Below are 15,522 nucleotides of genomic sequence, written 5' to 3'. Positions count from 1 at the left end.
TCTACAGGACCTTGTCTATACCTTGAGAAATTTGTCCAGACATTACTTCTTCCTCGAAGGGGATGCCCAGAATGGGTGGATTCAGCTGTTTCTTAGAGGATGACAGCTTCAGCAATGAGACTACTTCCCTAGCCACAGCAGCTACATAGCAAAATTATAGCAAGCAACATTGAAGCCCGGAGAGGAGGCCACTTTAAGAGACTTCTCCAGAGACGCCTTGATTTAAGAATCAATGCACATTGACACTGACAGTTTTTGAAGCAAATGACCTAGCAAGGAGGACTAGAACTAAAAGAAGCTAATTTAGAGCCTTTAGGCCTAAAGTGACACATCAGAAAATTTTTTACTAACCTTTTCATATTATTATGCTCCTTGTCTAGCAGCAAGGTGTTGTAATGTCTAAGACCTACGCTGGGCCTCAGAGGATTTTACCTTTGGATATTTAAAAAGCATGACATTCTAAACATCAGTGAGTCTGTACAGGTCAGATGCCAGGTGCTTTCATGCTGAGAAAGATGATGGACTCAAATGGTAGGGTGTGACACTTTGCTTCATCTTTCTTCCTAGGAGACTGGTCAAGCAGGCTATCCCACAGAGGACCTCATGCACATGAAAGTCTCTCCAAAGCTGCAGGCATCTGGCAGGTAACTAGCAAGATTGGTGTGTGTGGGGATCATTATCCTTACCTATTGCTGACACGTGGACCTTGGTTTTCTCCTTGGTTTATGTAAAAGGATTCAGATGGGGACAGAAATGTTCTCTTCAAGCCAGATCCCCATATGGCTAGTCTACATCTGACTAGCAATCCTATGGTAGCTTTGAACTAAGTGCAGCCTAAGAAATAGATGATGGCCTCCTATCATGAGGCGAAGTGTATGCTGGGTCAATATTAGTGTATGAGAAGCCTCTGCAGGGCCCTGCACAAACATTATATTCCCTAATCTTATGTTCCTGCACCTGCTATGTTATACCTTAGTCTGAAATTTGAATGAAAATCCAATATGGTAGGAATGGCTGTGGGCTCAGAAGATGAAGGAGAACTTAACTCCCACTGGTGAATCAAGGTCTCAGGAAGGTGGGTTTCAAGAGTATTTGTCAAGGCAATGCCTTACATACAAAATTCTCAGCTGTCCGCAAAAAAAGTGGTATATAGTCACCCTCTTGATAGTACGATGATAGAACCAGAAGTTAGCAAATTGACATAAACCAGTACAGAAAATTGTAGTGGAAGGGGCCTTAACTAGTACCTGGCCTCCTGCTGTCTTACCTTCTCCCTTCTTTAAACATAGTTTTGGATTACAAAAAGGATTATCTTGCACAACACCTGTTGTGACTTTCATTACAGCTATGTTGCTCACAAGAAGGTTGGCTTCAAGCTTTTCTGTCCTCTTACAATGATTGATCAAGCCATCTTAGACATTTCTCCCTTCCCAGTCTACTTCAACCCTGGTTAGTGACCTGATGAGCGCTGGAACACTTGGAAGGCTTAACTTCTTTTTAGCAATAAATGCATACACTTTTTTCCCCTGTAGAATCAATTATCTGAGTTGCATGAAAGACCTAAGGAGCATAAGCTTAGCATTGTGATACCATGACATCTGCCACTTGAAGAACCAAGACATGGGAACTAGAGAGTGAAATAAATATCCAAACCCAGGGGTCTAAGAAAGATGATCCCAGTTATTACTGTACATTTCCAGTTTAAAAAAGTAGTTAAAAAGGCAGACAAATTCATAATGGTAACAACTTCTCATTTAAATTCAGGGTGATAATCCAGTTATTTTCTATTTCAAATTCAGTACAAAGGTCAAATAATAAACGTGCGAGTGAAGACATACCACGTTATGTTAGAATACCCATTACTTTGGAACAGTAATGCTCCAACAAAGAATCTATCAATAGCAATGATATCTGTCTTGCCTGTCAAGAAGCATTGCAAACCTATGCTAATGCTAAACTCTGGCATCTCAGATGGTCAAATCTTGGCATTCAATCAAGCAAAGTCTACAGCAACCTTACATGTGAAAAATGCCATTTATACATTATTAAAAAAAGGTTTTGTGAGTAATACATTTGTATCTATTGTATAATTAAAATAAAAATAAAACATTTCAAGGTATAGTTTGAAGAGATGTAACAATTTTTCATGTGATCATGTCACATGATACAACTGCATAACACCATTTGATAAAGAACAGGTACATTTCCAGTATTCACATCCTGTTATGCCTTGTTGTTTGGGTCACAGCATTTAGAATGCTCACAAACCATTTTTTGGTCACTGAAATAGTTCTAAAATAACTTGGGACATATTGCATCAGTCCATGCAGGAACAGTACAGTATGTAGGTACAAAACTACTGCCAAAAATCCAAAGGGTTCTGCATTTGTTTTTTCTAACCACCTCTTTATTCCCCAGCTGTCTAGATGCACATACTGCTCATTCAGGATTCTGTTTCTTATTTACTGAACTTGGTCTCTTGCTGCACAAATCATTTCATTTCATAATGCTGTGAACTTTTCTCCATGCAACTTCTGTTGTTTTCGTTGAAGGTATCGCATACGAGCATCTGCCACAGATTTCTCATCATTTCTCTTCTCCATTTTCTTTAAGACTTCCAATGAAGCTGTGTCTTTGAAAAGAAAACAAATGACATTCAGTAAACTCTTTCTGTAGCCAGTTTAGAACAAATTCATGGTAAGACATCAGTTATGATGTTACCTGAATAAATAAATACATTTATGCCAGGAAAAAAATATTAAACAAAGCAAACAAAAAGTTGAAGAAAATTTGTATACAGAATAATGAGAAATTGAATTGTGAAATATAAGACATCTGGTAGCAGAAAATGTAAGAACTGGGAGAAATACAAACATGGAAAATGATGCATTAATACAGCAGCTGATGCATCAAAAGCAAATATTTGGTGTATTAGTCTCTAAACTGTTAAAATTGAGTGTGTCTTTAATATAAAGCCTCATTCAGTGTGTTAAAACACAAATTCATGCTTTTTTTGGTAATGCATATATAAGTAAATATGGAGGCATGGCAGCACTGGTACGTTACACTCATTGTTGCAAATTACAAAGTAAACCAGAAAGGCACATTTTAATATTTACTGGCATCTGGTTAGGGTAATAGATTCTAAGAGCATGTCATGTATTGCAATATGTGAGTTATAGATGACATTTTCATTACACAGTTGCTTTAACATGTTAAAAGTACTAGGTCATCTAGCAGAAATTAGAAACCCACATTTAAAAAGGAACACAGTATATAAAATATTCCATTTCTCATCAAATAAAGGTACTTAAAAATGGACTGAAAAGTAGTTCTACCTGTCCACATGTGAATTTATATATATCAAAAAATTATGCATTGTTAGTATTACACAAGAAGCCTGGAATTTCAAGACAGGAGATATTCAAAACGTTTGAGAGAAATTAGAAGAAAGAAAACTATTTACATAAGAAAAACTGTGAAAAGCTTCAAAATACAGACATCTGACATCACCATGACCATCCTAAAAACCCGCCCATGCTGTGATGTCACAGCTCCTTCCCCTACCTATACATAAAGTAACAAGGAGATAGTACACGAGTCAAGTCTGCTGCTGTGAGCTGTCAATCACAGCAGGTAACAGCTCAAATTACCCTTAGCACTTTGACAGCTAGGGAACTTAGGTGTGAAGGGGGATCAGAGATGAGTCAACATAGTACAATCCAGGCTTCAGAAAAGACTGCAATTTAGCCATTCTAAAAAGAAGCAACAGTAAAAAGCTCTTTGGAAGTCTGTTCTGTGGAATTTGCACTGTTTGTGTTTTAAGTAGTCATTGATTGGCATGAACTGTTATTTAAAACTATATGACTGAAAGACAGCGTATGCATGTAAAATCAATGCAGGAGCTTTAGGAAGAAAGAGGCCTGCATGATGTAATTTTTTACAGGCAAGCACTGCATTGTGGGATACCAAGAGGCAGAGTAAACAATCATGATCATTTCAAGATGCTAGAACCCATGTCAGACTCAGAAATTATGTATACAAATATTTAAAAACCTGTAAATAGTCCCAGAGTGGTGTTAAAACATGAAAAACACCAACCCATGGTGAAATCATGTATTTTGAGTCTGTGGGTGAGGTTCTCCTTTAAAGCTGTAGTTACCCTGTCAGGTATTGCAGTCAGTCTTAGATGGCCAATTAATCCTGCTTATGTCAGGAACACAACAGTTGATATAAAAAAGACAGAAAGCTATGGAACTATTTTCCACTGTTTTTACTGCAGAGAGGAGGAAAACTTAACATCCCCTTCATAGCAAAACAAAGTAATTAAATCAGTCAGTGCTTTAAAGGCAATTGTCACCTCTTCTGACAAATTTACATAAGCAGCAATACAGTACTACAATACTAAGCTTTAAATGTTGGTTATTTATAATAGTTTACATGTTAAGATAACTTAAATTTAGTATCAAAGATTTCTATGACATTTGGAGAAAAGTCAGAAAGAGGCCTGCATGGTGTAATTTTTTACAGGCAAGCACTGCATTGTGGGATACCAAGAGGCAGAGTAAACAATCATGATCATTTCAAGATGCTAGAACCCATGTCAGACTCAGAAATTATGTATACAAATATTTAAAAACCTGTAAATAGTCCCAGAGTGGTGTTAAAACATGAAAAACACCAACCCATGGTGAAATCATGTATTTTGAGTCTGTGGGTGAGGTTCTCCTTTAAAGCTGTAGTTACCCTGTCAGGTATTGCAGTCCGTCTTAGATGGCCAATTAATCCTGCTTATGTCAGGAACACAACAGTTGATATAAAAAAGACAGAAAGCTATGGAACTATTTTCCACTGTTTTTACTGCAGAGAGGAGGAGAACTTAACATCCCCTTCATAGCAAAACAAAGTAATTAAATCAGTCAGGGCTTTAAAGGCAATTGTCACCTCTTCTGACAAATTTACATAAGCAGCAATACAGTACTACAATACTAAGCTTTAAATGTTGGTTATTTATAATAGTTTACATGTTAAGATAACTTAAATTTAGTATCAAAGATTTCTATGACATTTGGAGAAAAGTCAGAAAGAGGCCTGCATGGTGTAATTTTTTACAGGCAAGCACTGCATTGTGGGATACCAAGAGGCAGAGTAAACAATCATGATCATTTCAAGATGCTAGAACCCATGTCAGACTCAGAAATTATGTATACAAATATTTAAAAACCTGTAAATAGTCCCAGAGTGGTGTTAAAACATGAAAAACACCAACCCATGGTGAAATCATGTATTTTGAGTCTGTGGGTGAGGTTCTCCTTTAAAGCTGTAGTTACCCTGTCAGGTATTGCAGTCCGTCTTAGATGGCCAATTAATCCTGCTTATGTCAGGAACACAACAGTTGATATAAAAAGATAGAAAGCTATGGAACTATTTTCCACTGTTTTTACTGCAGAGAGGAGGAGAACTTAACATCCCCTTCATAGCAAAACAAAGTAATTAAATCAGTCAGGGCTTTAAAGGCAGTTGTCACCTCTTCTGACAAATGTACATAAGCAGCAATACAGTACTAAAATACTAAGCTTTAAATGTTGGTTATTTATAATAGTTTACATGTTAAGATAACTTAAATGTAGTATCAAAGATTTCTGTGACATTTGGAGAAAAGTCCGAAAATATTTTTCTTTTAAAGTACCAACACATTTATCACTTTTAAGCCCTACCCCCAACACACACACATAGGACAGAAGTGCAGAAAGAGAGAGAACTGCCAACTCTATCAGTTAGGTCCAATGATCATGTTCATAAAAAGGTCTTTTATGCTTTTTTGTGACATCCTTCTAGAGAGGGATGCATATCTGGTACACGCATATTCATGGTAAGACATTTCCACTGACTTTGAGTCAGTCCTTATATTGTTAGAGTGCATGAGCATTTTGTAGTCCACAAAGAAAATGTGATCATTGATGGCAACCATAATATACGGCTGAATTTACTTTAACGTACGTTTACTATGTGCGTTTGCACTAAAAACATTAAGAAAAGGAAATCAGAAGCACTTCACTTGTTTAAAAGCGCACATGCACACACACACACACACACACACACACACACACACACAGAGTCAGGCATGCATTTAAATACAGTACTGCATCCCACATATAGTATTCTACACGCAACATAAATTTTTATACACACACACACGTATATATCTGTGTGTCTTTTGTGTAACTGTATATGTATGTCTACACATAAATTTCCATTTTGATTTTTGTTGAAAGGACATGAAGTACACACACAGACATATAATCTAGTTCTCTATTACATACACACACACAAAAATCACTTGCATGTTTTTGCACACAAACTTTATATAAATACACACACATGCTATGTGTGTGTGTGTATGTGCACAATAGGGGTGCATACAATTTGTTATTTATAATAAACAACATAGCAGAGTTAAGCATTATTAATGTATACATTTTAGTAAATGTTGCTTAATGTTTTACTTGGTCACTGTCACACATTGTCTACGTGTTGCACGTGTAATGTTGGTTAATATCTTTATGTCAGTATTTTTTTTTCTTTATATTGCTAAGTGCTTTTAATGCTTGTTATTATTTTTGCCAATGCAGCCCAAGTCGTGGCTCAAAAGAGTCCTGGGACCACTTCACTTCCCTTGTTACCAAAGTATAAGTAAATATGAAATAGAAAAAAAAAGGAGAGTGAACATGACAGAAATAATTAAGGAACTAGTAAAGCACATTTTAATTCTGCATCATTCATGAGAGAGAAAAAAAAAAACTTCCCACTGAAGGCATTGGGAAGTAGCAGACAGTCTTAGTTTGGAGTTCTGCTACTTGTAAAGGTACTGCAGGGATCATTTACTGCAGTGAGAGTTCTCACACTACAGCATGAGAGGGTGGGGGAAGGTCTGGGAAGGTCTGTCAATTATTTTAGAACTGCAAAAAAATCCCATTACAAAAGCCTGCTTTTTACCTACTTTCTTTTGCTGGAAGTAGCTAACAGCTATTTATGGTATAGAACAAGCTCAGACAGACACATAAATGAGGCTCACTCAGGGAAATATATAAGTAGTTCTGTTTCAGAAGGTGTGTTTAAATGACAGTGCTTCACAGTCGTGCCATTCTATCTCAATGGCATGAGAAAACAAAACCACTTCCTTATGTCTAGAATGAGTAATATAAAGAGGACCTGAAATGTATTCTGGGAAGAAGGAATGAAAGCAGGAAAACAAGATCACATTACGAAGGCAGGCCCCATCATTTGCCATTTTGAGGGAAACACATTAAAAATTCTACAAGAGTGGAGTAACTTTGAGGCATTAAAACAGCTCCAAAAACAAATGAAAAAAAATGTTTTTTTGAGTTCTAAGGTGAAGTTTTTCTTTAATACAACAAATCCATTAAAAAAAAAACATTACATAGACAAAGAAACTTTGGGCTGCTTGGAAAAAGAAGGAATAGAGGAAGTGTGAAAATATAAATAACAAAACCTACAGATTTTTGAAAGGTATTAAAAAAGAAACATGGACATGGGAAAGAAAAAGAAGCCTGATGTGGTACAACATTTATTATGCAAATGAGAAAGCCAAACTAATCAATATAAAAAAGCTGTTCCAAAGATGTTTGAAGAGAAAAATGGACAAAGACACCCAGACATGGAAAATTTCTCAAAACAACAACAAAAAAAAATAAAAATAAAAATTACAATGGGGAAATGCAGAACAAAGATAAGTAAAACTAATTAAAAACAAATAGAAGCTGAAGTTGATGAATACCTATGAAGTGAAGGATTTAGTGTAAAAAGACTAATACAAGTTACATCACAGCATGATGAGACATTGAGTCCCTATATTAAGAAGAAATGGGTGGATCAAGAGACACCTGAGGAAGAAATATGGACATGGGAAAGAAAAATATTTACTATGGTGCAATGTTCATGCAAAGCAGAAAGGAAAATTAATCAATACAAAAAAAGCAGCACGAACACTATTTGAAGAGACATACAGGCAAAGGCATCCAGACATGGAAAATTTCACAATATAAAAAAATAAGAAAACAAAGGGGGAAGTAGAAAAGAAGATTAGTAATGGAGAAGTTAAAGAAACAGAAACTGAAGTTATGGATCATCTGCAAAGTGAAGGATTTAGTGTTGAAAATCCAACCGGGGTAATGTCACAGCATGATGGAACAATGAGTCCCCACATCAGGGAGGAAAAGGTAGTCCAGACAGCACATGATCATTTGCCACACGAAAATGCTATGGTTTACAAAGTCTATTGAACATGTGTCAAATGTCGATTCTTTAAAAAAAAATGGAAACAGTTGCACACCTTGTTGCTGGGAGCAATGCACTCATGACAGAGGGCCTATACAATGAAAGGCACAATAATGTGGCAAGATTGTTGCATTGGGGATTGTGCAAACACAACAATATAGAAGTAGCTGAGAAGTATTGGAAACATGAACCGCAAAGCAGTATACAGAATGATGATGTTTACATCACTTAGGATCACGCATTACCAACAATTCATAAGAGCAGATGCAAGAAAAACAGATATAACAGGCCATGAAAAAATACAAAAGTAGCATTGATTACCGAAACTGCTACACCTAGTGATTACAGTATCTCAAGTACAGAGAGGCACAAAGTCATAAAATATCAGGATTTGCAGGCAGAAATGAGAGCAATGTGAAAGAAAGATACCCAGACAGTTCCAATAGCAGTAAAAACAATGGGTCATAAAACAAAGAATCCACAGTTGTGTTTAGATATGCTACCAATACATGTAACTCCATATGAATTATTGAAGGATTAAATTCTGGGCATATTGCAGGTGCTGTGAAGAGCACTTCTGGCTAACATCAAAGATTGAAACAATACTAATTTCATGAACTTTAATCATCTCCTGACGTAGGAATGGGGTCCATTCCCATCATGGTATTAGGAAGCCAAATGACTTTCAAAAATTAAACCAAACACACACACACACATTATATATATATATATATATATATAGAGAGAGAGAGAGAGAGAGAAAGTAGTTAGAATACTTGTAGCTATGACAGTGACAAAATTACAAAAGTCTAGATACAAACCCATTTGTACAATAGATAGCATTGCAGTGGTTAACAAAAAGGAAAATAATTATGTTATAGTACAGTTTCTCAGCATAACTGGACATTTAGGAAATTATCACCCCATTTGTCTGGAGTGCATAAGGCTGATCTCCTTATTACAGTATGTTGCAGTGTAAAGTTTCTCAGAATTTTTGGTCTTCAGGAAATTATCAACAGATTTTGTCTGTAGTGCAAGTTGTAGTACATTATGCTCTATTCAGTTTCTCAGAATTTTCTGGATTTTAATTATCAGCATAGTTGCATTGACATAATCCTCAGGACAGAATAGGGCTGTTGAAAGAGGATGACTGTTATTGTTACGGAGTGAATTATACAGTTGTAAGAAGCAGAGACTTGTAAAGATGTGCAGGTATGGCAGATTGTTGCATTAAAGAGAAAAGAGAGTAGAAAACAGTGGTTTAAACAGTAATACAGATGGAGGTCAAGATGTGGAGAAGTATATAACAGGAGGTGGAGGCAATGCAGGAAACTAGAATAAATAGGAGGAAAAGAGTGCTGACTTTGCATTATGACAGGTGGAAGACTGTAACAAATTTCTGGTAGAGTATAACATAGCAGTTAAGTTCTGTTGTGTAGATCCTATATGCTGTATGATAGTTGAATTGATTTTCTATAGTGTAGGTCCTGCAGTAAGTGGGTGTAATTAGCATATTATCAAACAGAGCTTAACTGATTGGGACAGATTATATGGTAAGATAGATGAAACAGCATGGCAAGTAGTCTGATACAGGTAATAGAAATATTATGGTATAAGGTTGGTTAGTTTGTGAGTTTACCTGGTGTGGAGCAGGAGCAGAGCCAAGAGTCCTGGAAGTGCTGTTGAAGTTGGTGTTTGAAGAGTTTGTTATTGCTGTTTTGTTTGAGCTGTATGGGTAAAATAATTCCATAATCTGGAGATATAAGAGGAGTACAAGGAGTCACCAGTAATTAGAGGGTGATGTATGAAGAAGTAGCCTGTTTGTGGAGTGGTCTGGTTATGGATTATATTTATGGTAAATTGCTTAGGGCTGTACATTGTGAAGAACAAGGAGTGAGGCAGTTTTAGCCAGGAGAGTTGTTTAAGGGCATGGCAGTGATGGGCTTTAAATGTATGTGGCAAACATTGCAACTGTACTGTAACACTGAGCAAGAGAGTTTCATTGGAAAGATTGTAGGTTAATCAGAATGATAGCAACATGGAAAGATTGTAGGGATGAAGAAGGTAGTGGCAATGTGTTTCCTTGAGGTATAGTTTACAAAAGAAGAGATTTTGTACAGAGGGATGAATTTTTGGTGGGATTTCCTTACTGTTTATGTTATATGGTAATACCATTTTAGATTTTCATTAACTATGACTCCTAAGAGTTTTGTATGGGTTACCAGTTTAATGTTGGTATTGCACATATGTATGAGGTTATGCTGAAAAAAAGTTTTGTGGTGTGGCAGTTGTTTGGGAGTATATAGGGTTAGTTTTGATTTTTTTTTTTTGAGATTAAGGAATGGTTGGGAGTCAGAGAGCTAGGCTTCATTAGACATGAGAGATTCCCGAGTTAGTTTTTGAAATTTTTGCAGCTCAGATGAGCATAGCATCATCAGCATACTGCATAATGTTTGCATGATATATGGAGATCATTTATAAATATGTTGAATTGGAATTGTCTGTGAAAGGATACATAGGATACTCCAATTGAGAAAGGGAGGAAGAAGGAAAATGAGTTCTGACACTTTACAGCCTGTGATCGGTTAGAGAGGTAGCTTGTAAATTATGAAAGTGATGATGTACCAAGTCCCAGGGAAGTCAGTTTTTGTATTTAACTTAGAATGGTAGACTGTATCAAATGCTTTTGACAGGTCAAGGAATACAGCATATTCCGGGTTGCCTACATTTCTATATTAGTTTAGGTTAGTGATGAAATTGAGCAGGGTAGTGGTGGTACTGTGAAGAGAGTGGAAACCATGTTGAGTGAGAGATAGTAGGTTGTTGTCAGAAATATAAGTGAATAGCTGGGATTAAATACATTTCTCTAGAACCTTGGATAGAGGGAGCAGAACAGCAGTGGGTCTATATTTGGAGAGGTAAGTAGAGGAACCACCTTTGTGTGGTGAAAAAATGTAGGATTCTTCCACAGTGCAGGTATGTGATTTTTTTTTATGGAGCTGTTGATTGATGGCATCTGCTGATTAAAACCTGTCACTGTTGTCCTTGACAGTTTGTTTACAAAGTTGTTTTCTGATTGTAGAGGTTGGAACAGGATTAAATGAAAAATATTTATTAGTGTTTATATGAGTTTGAGATGGAGGTGGAGTTGTGGTTCAGAAATTAATACAGAAGTAACTATATCAAATGGGAGCTGAAATGAGTTGCTATACTTTCAGTCAGAAAGGCTACGGAGAGGGCAGGTTGTGTAACATGGCTGAGGTAGGAGAAACAGATTTTTTTGTTTTGGAGATTTGCATTGTATGATCTTTTGTCTTGTTTAATTTTATATTCTGTGCTTCTGAGGTGCTTATAAGTTTGGAATTTGTCATTAATTTTGTTTTGTAACCAAATTTTCCAAGGATTGTCTCTTTCTGTTGAGGATTGTAGTTTGTTTCAATAGCCAATGAGCTGGTGTGCTTTTGATATGTTTGGTTCTGATAGGTGCATGCCAATTCAGGGCATTTAAGGAAGTAAAAAGAAACATTGCTTCATTCAGTGGGATGATATGTACTGGGCTACAGTTGGAGGTAAAAATGTCTTTACTAAAGTTAGACATTTTGCTTGATTATACTGATGTTGTTTTTGTATGATGGAATGATCTCTAGTGATGAAGGTTTGTATATGGTCACTTAGTGCATCAGGGAAGGAGAATGACTTCAGGTAATATTATTTGTGGAGTTTTGTGTTGCATTCTTAATATGGTAGACGTAAAATAAGCTGATTTAGTCCATTTAGGTTTATCACATTGTTAGAGGAGTTATTATTTAGTGTATTCCAGTCTGTACTGAATTTACTTAGGATAATAGTTACTTGTTTGATAGTTGATGAAGTCCAATGGAATTATTTTGTATCTACAGTATTGCTACTTGGGGTAGGTAAATGCCTATTATAAAAATGCTTTCATGGTTGTTTAGTTTGAGAGAGAGCAGTAAGAGTTCTGCATTAGTGATTTGGAGAGGGCAGATTTGATGGAGGGAGAGCTTGTTTGTTTTATAAAATTATGGCTATTCCACCCCCTTTTTGTTTTTTGCTGTCTAGTCTACTAAATCCTGGAGGACGTATTTTTTCATCCATTACATCTTTTTTAAGCCATGCTTTAGCTATGATAGCTGCGGAGTAGTGGTGTATCCAACCATGGAATTCATAAACTTTATTGCAAATACTGCAGATATTTATATTGTAGAGGTGTAGGCCACTTGACTTTTTTGGGGAGCTTGGCAATACAGTTTTTCTCTGAAGTTCTGGGAGTATTTTGTGCTTAATATGGTTGGCCAGGGCTTGGGTGGATGTCACTACCTAAGAGTTAATTTGGGGTGAGGATATAAATAGGAAAATAGCTACTTGTTCTTAGACTTAGGATTTAGGAATTGTTTGTGGAGTACAGATTTTGTATGCAAGTACAGTTTCCTGAAGAAATGAATGAAAGTAGTTGTGACAATGCTAGCCCAGCTATCTGGAAATCTGTAAATAATTCTGTCATCTGTGAATATTGATATGATTTATACAGAACTGCATGTTATGTATTGAGCTTCAAGAAAGTAACCACAGCATACCTTGCTGGAACTTAGAAGATTAACTTACAAAACTTCAAGAAAATAAGTTGAAAATAATGAAGTGCTTTACAATGTGCTACAGAAGTTAGTTTCAATGCAGCAAGCGGACACAATGTCTAGAGCTGGAAGTTTTTCTATTGTCTGATACGAAAAGTAATTACTAGGTTTCAAATGTAAGAGCGTTTTTATTGTTTTACGACTTCCAAGTTCTGCAAACTTCTAAGAGATGTGGATTTCTCACACTGAGATGTTAAAATTCTGTTAGTATCTGTTTAGCCTGGGAACTGAAGTCAGGTGACAAAGAGTGATGTCACCCAAGCTACCCAGCAGTAATGCTTATTATTAATTTAAGAACTCTCTCAGAGAGAGACTGGGCATTTTGCATCTTGTCCTAGACCTAGAAACATCTACTCAGTACTTCTGCTTGCATGTTGTCTGTAAGTAACACTGAGGGCATAGTATCTCTTTTAGATATATATAGGAATATAGTAAAGATTAGTTTAGATGTTTTCTATATTTATTTGAGACTGTACTGCAATGTTATTTTATATTTCCTGTGATTCTGAATTCTAAAGTAACTGTGTTTGTTTATTGAATGTTGTTTTGTTCCTTTATTATTTATTATTAAATATATTTAAACCTATCTTTGTGGCTGATATTTGTGAAACATAATTAAGCTCTTAGCGTACAGGCATATGTATTTGGTGACACTGTACAGGCCACTCCTATATAGCCTTGTACGTTTTGGTCAAAACTACCATTTGGATTTATAGTAACATTACACAGTAGGATTGGTCACCCTTTATAAGGGCCTTTTAGTAGATGATAAGTAAGGGTGGGTGGTGGCAGCTGGTACTACCTTATAGTCTCGGCAGAAGGGGGCATAGCTAGTAAACCTGTGCCATCCTTTCCCAGGTGTGTTTATGTGTTTGTGTATGAGTCATATCTCAAAGTGTGTTTGTGTGTGTGTGTGTGTCAGGTACTTGGGCAGGGACACGAAGCACTGGCTGGACAGAGAGGGTGCTGGAGGTCTTAGGTTGGCCACTCAACTGAGATCTCAACCCTACAGCTGTGTCAGTGGGGAGTCTTATTGGGGATCGGGAGAAACCAGCCCCAGATTGGCTGTGGTCTCTGTGTGTTCTTAAGGGAAACTGTACTTTACTGTGTGTGTACTTGTCATCCTCCCATTGTGTATGTCCCTCACTGTTGCCAGTGGTGAGGATTGAGGCTCCTTGATTACTGGACCAGTGCAGGGGCATCACATATTAACTGGTTGGCAGTGGTGGGATATCCACATCACATATTAATTGGTTGATAGTGGTGAGACACCCACATCACATATTAATTGGCTTGTAGTGGTATGGATATTGAATTACTGTAGCCTGTGTACAGTGGTCACTGAAGGTGTTTGTACTCTCAATCAGCCATGCAGTGAACATTCAGAGTTCATATCACAATTGTTTTATTTATTTTTTGTTAGCGTAGTTAGGGAGAGCAGGCAAGCATGTCAGCAAAGGAGTATGGCAAGCTGACGAGCTAGTTGGCTGAAATCTGCCAGGCTAAAGGACTGGTGCATGCCAACCTGACTAAAGCAGACATGATTGCAGCTTTAGTCACTGCTACATCACAGAAAAGCAACCAGGAGGACAATTAGACTGGCCATGGAGATGTACAACTCTCAGAAAATGGACAGCTCAACCTTTCCACAGAGGATGTAAAAATCCATCTGGAGTTAGAGAGACATGAGCTGGAGGCCAAGCATTTAGAAATAGAAGCAGCAGAGAAACGGAGATGTCTTGAGGCTGTGGAAAATGAAAAACTGTGATGGCTGGAGGCTGAGGAGAGGCAGAGGCAACATGAAAAGGAGAAGGTGACTCTTCGCAGGAGTCCTGGAGGTAATGGGGAAGGGAGTAACTGAACTTCAGAAGCAACTAAGGTCAGTAATTTTTTTCCACAATTTACAGAGGGGGATAATTTTGATAGTTTCATTCATATGTTTGAGAGGGTATGTAAACAGTATAATGTTGACCAAGGGCTCTGGGTACAGTTCCTGATCCCTTTACTCCATGGTAAAGGTGTAACTGTTATTTCTAAACTGTCTGATACTGATTGTTTAAATTATAAATATTGTAAAAAAGTGTTTGCTAGAATGTTTTAAGTTAACACCTGAAGCTACAGGAAAAAGTTTCATGAGCATAGACACAAGGCAGGTGAAAGTGTGTGTGAATATGTTGCTGAACTAAGCACTTATTTCATAGTGGGTGAGTGGATGTCACGTCACCACTTTTGAAGTGCTGGCAGACTTTTGGTGAGGGAACAAGCCCTTAGCTTTTTGCCTAAGGACATGAGAATCTGGTTAGCTGATAGACAATGCAGTACTTGCAGATGACTTCGGGAAGAAAGGAGAGCTATACCTAGCAAGCAGGGCATCACTGCACAGGAAAAGGACACCCCAGTGCTGCTCATGGGTCTAAGGGAACCCATGGTGGGCAATCCAGACTGCCCCAACAGAGTCCGCCAATAGCAGGGGAAGCCACTGGTCCAGGTACATGTCCAGGACCAAGGGTTAAATGTTTTAAATGCAACCCGTGGGGCCATGTAGCATACAGATGTTCATGGAGGCAAGGTG

The 15,522-nt window shown here is 37.2% G+C and overlaps 1 protein-coding gene across 3 annotated transcripts in view; it reads right to left on the bottom strand.

The window, feature by feature from the left end:
- Positions 1–1,660: 1,660 nt before the first annotated feature.
- The window catches only part of DHX40 (DEAH-box helicase 40), an 866,160-nt gene continuing 852,298 nt past the window's right edge, over positions 1,661–15,522 (bottom strand). For all 3 annotated transcript variants that reach the window (XM_044054528.1, XM_044054529.1, XM_044054530.1), the window contains one exon: positions 1,661–2,632. In XM_044054528.1, coding sequence (XP_043910463.1) covers positions 2,502–2,632 — 131 coding nt within the window. In that variant the 3' untranslated portion in view covers positions 1,661–2,501. The remainder of the gene's footprint in view (positions 2,633–15,522) is intronic.

Source organism: Protopterus annectens, chromosome 13.part0 (genome assembly GCF_019279795.1).
Source record: "Protopterus annectens isolate FY-2018-M chromosome 13.part0, PAN1.0, whole genome shotgun sequence".
Lineage (NCBI taxonomy): Eukaryota > Metazoa > Chordata > Ceratodontiformes > Protopteridae > Protopterus > Protopterus annectens.
This window is presented reverse-complemented; position numbering and strand designations above follow the sequence as displayed.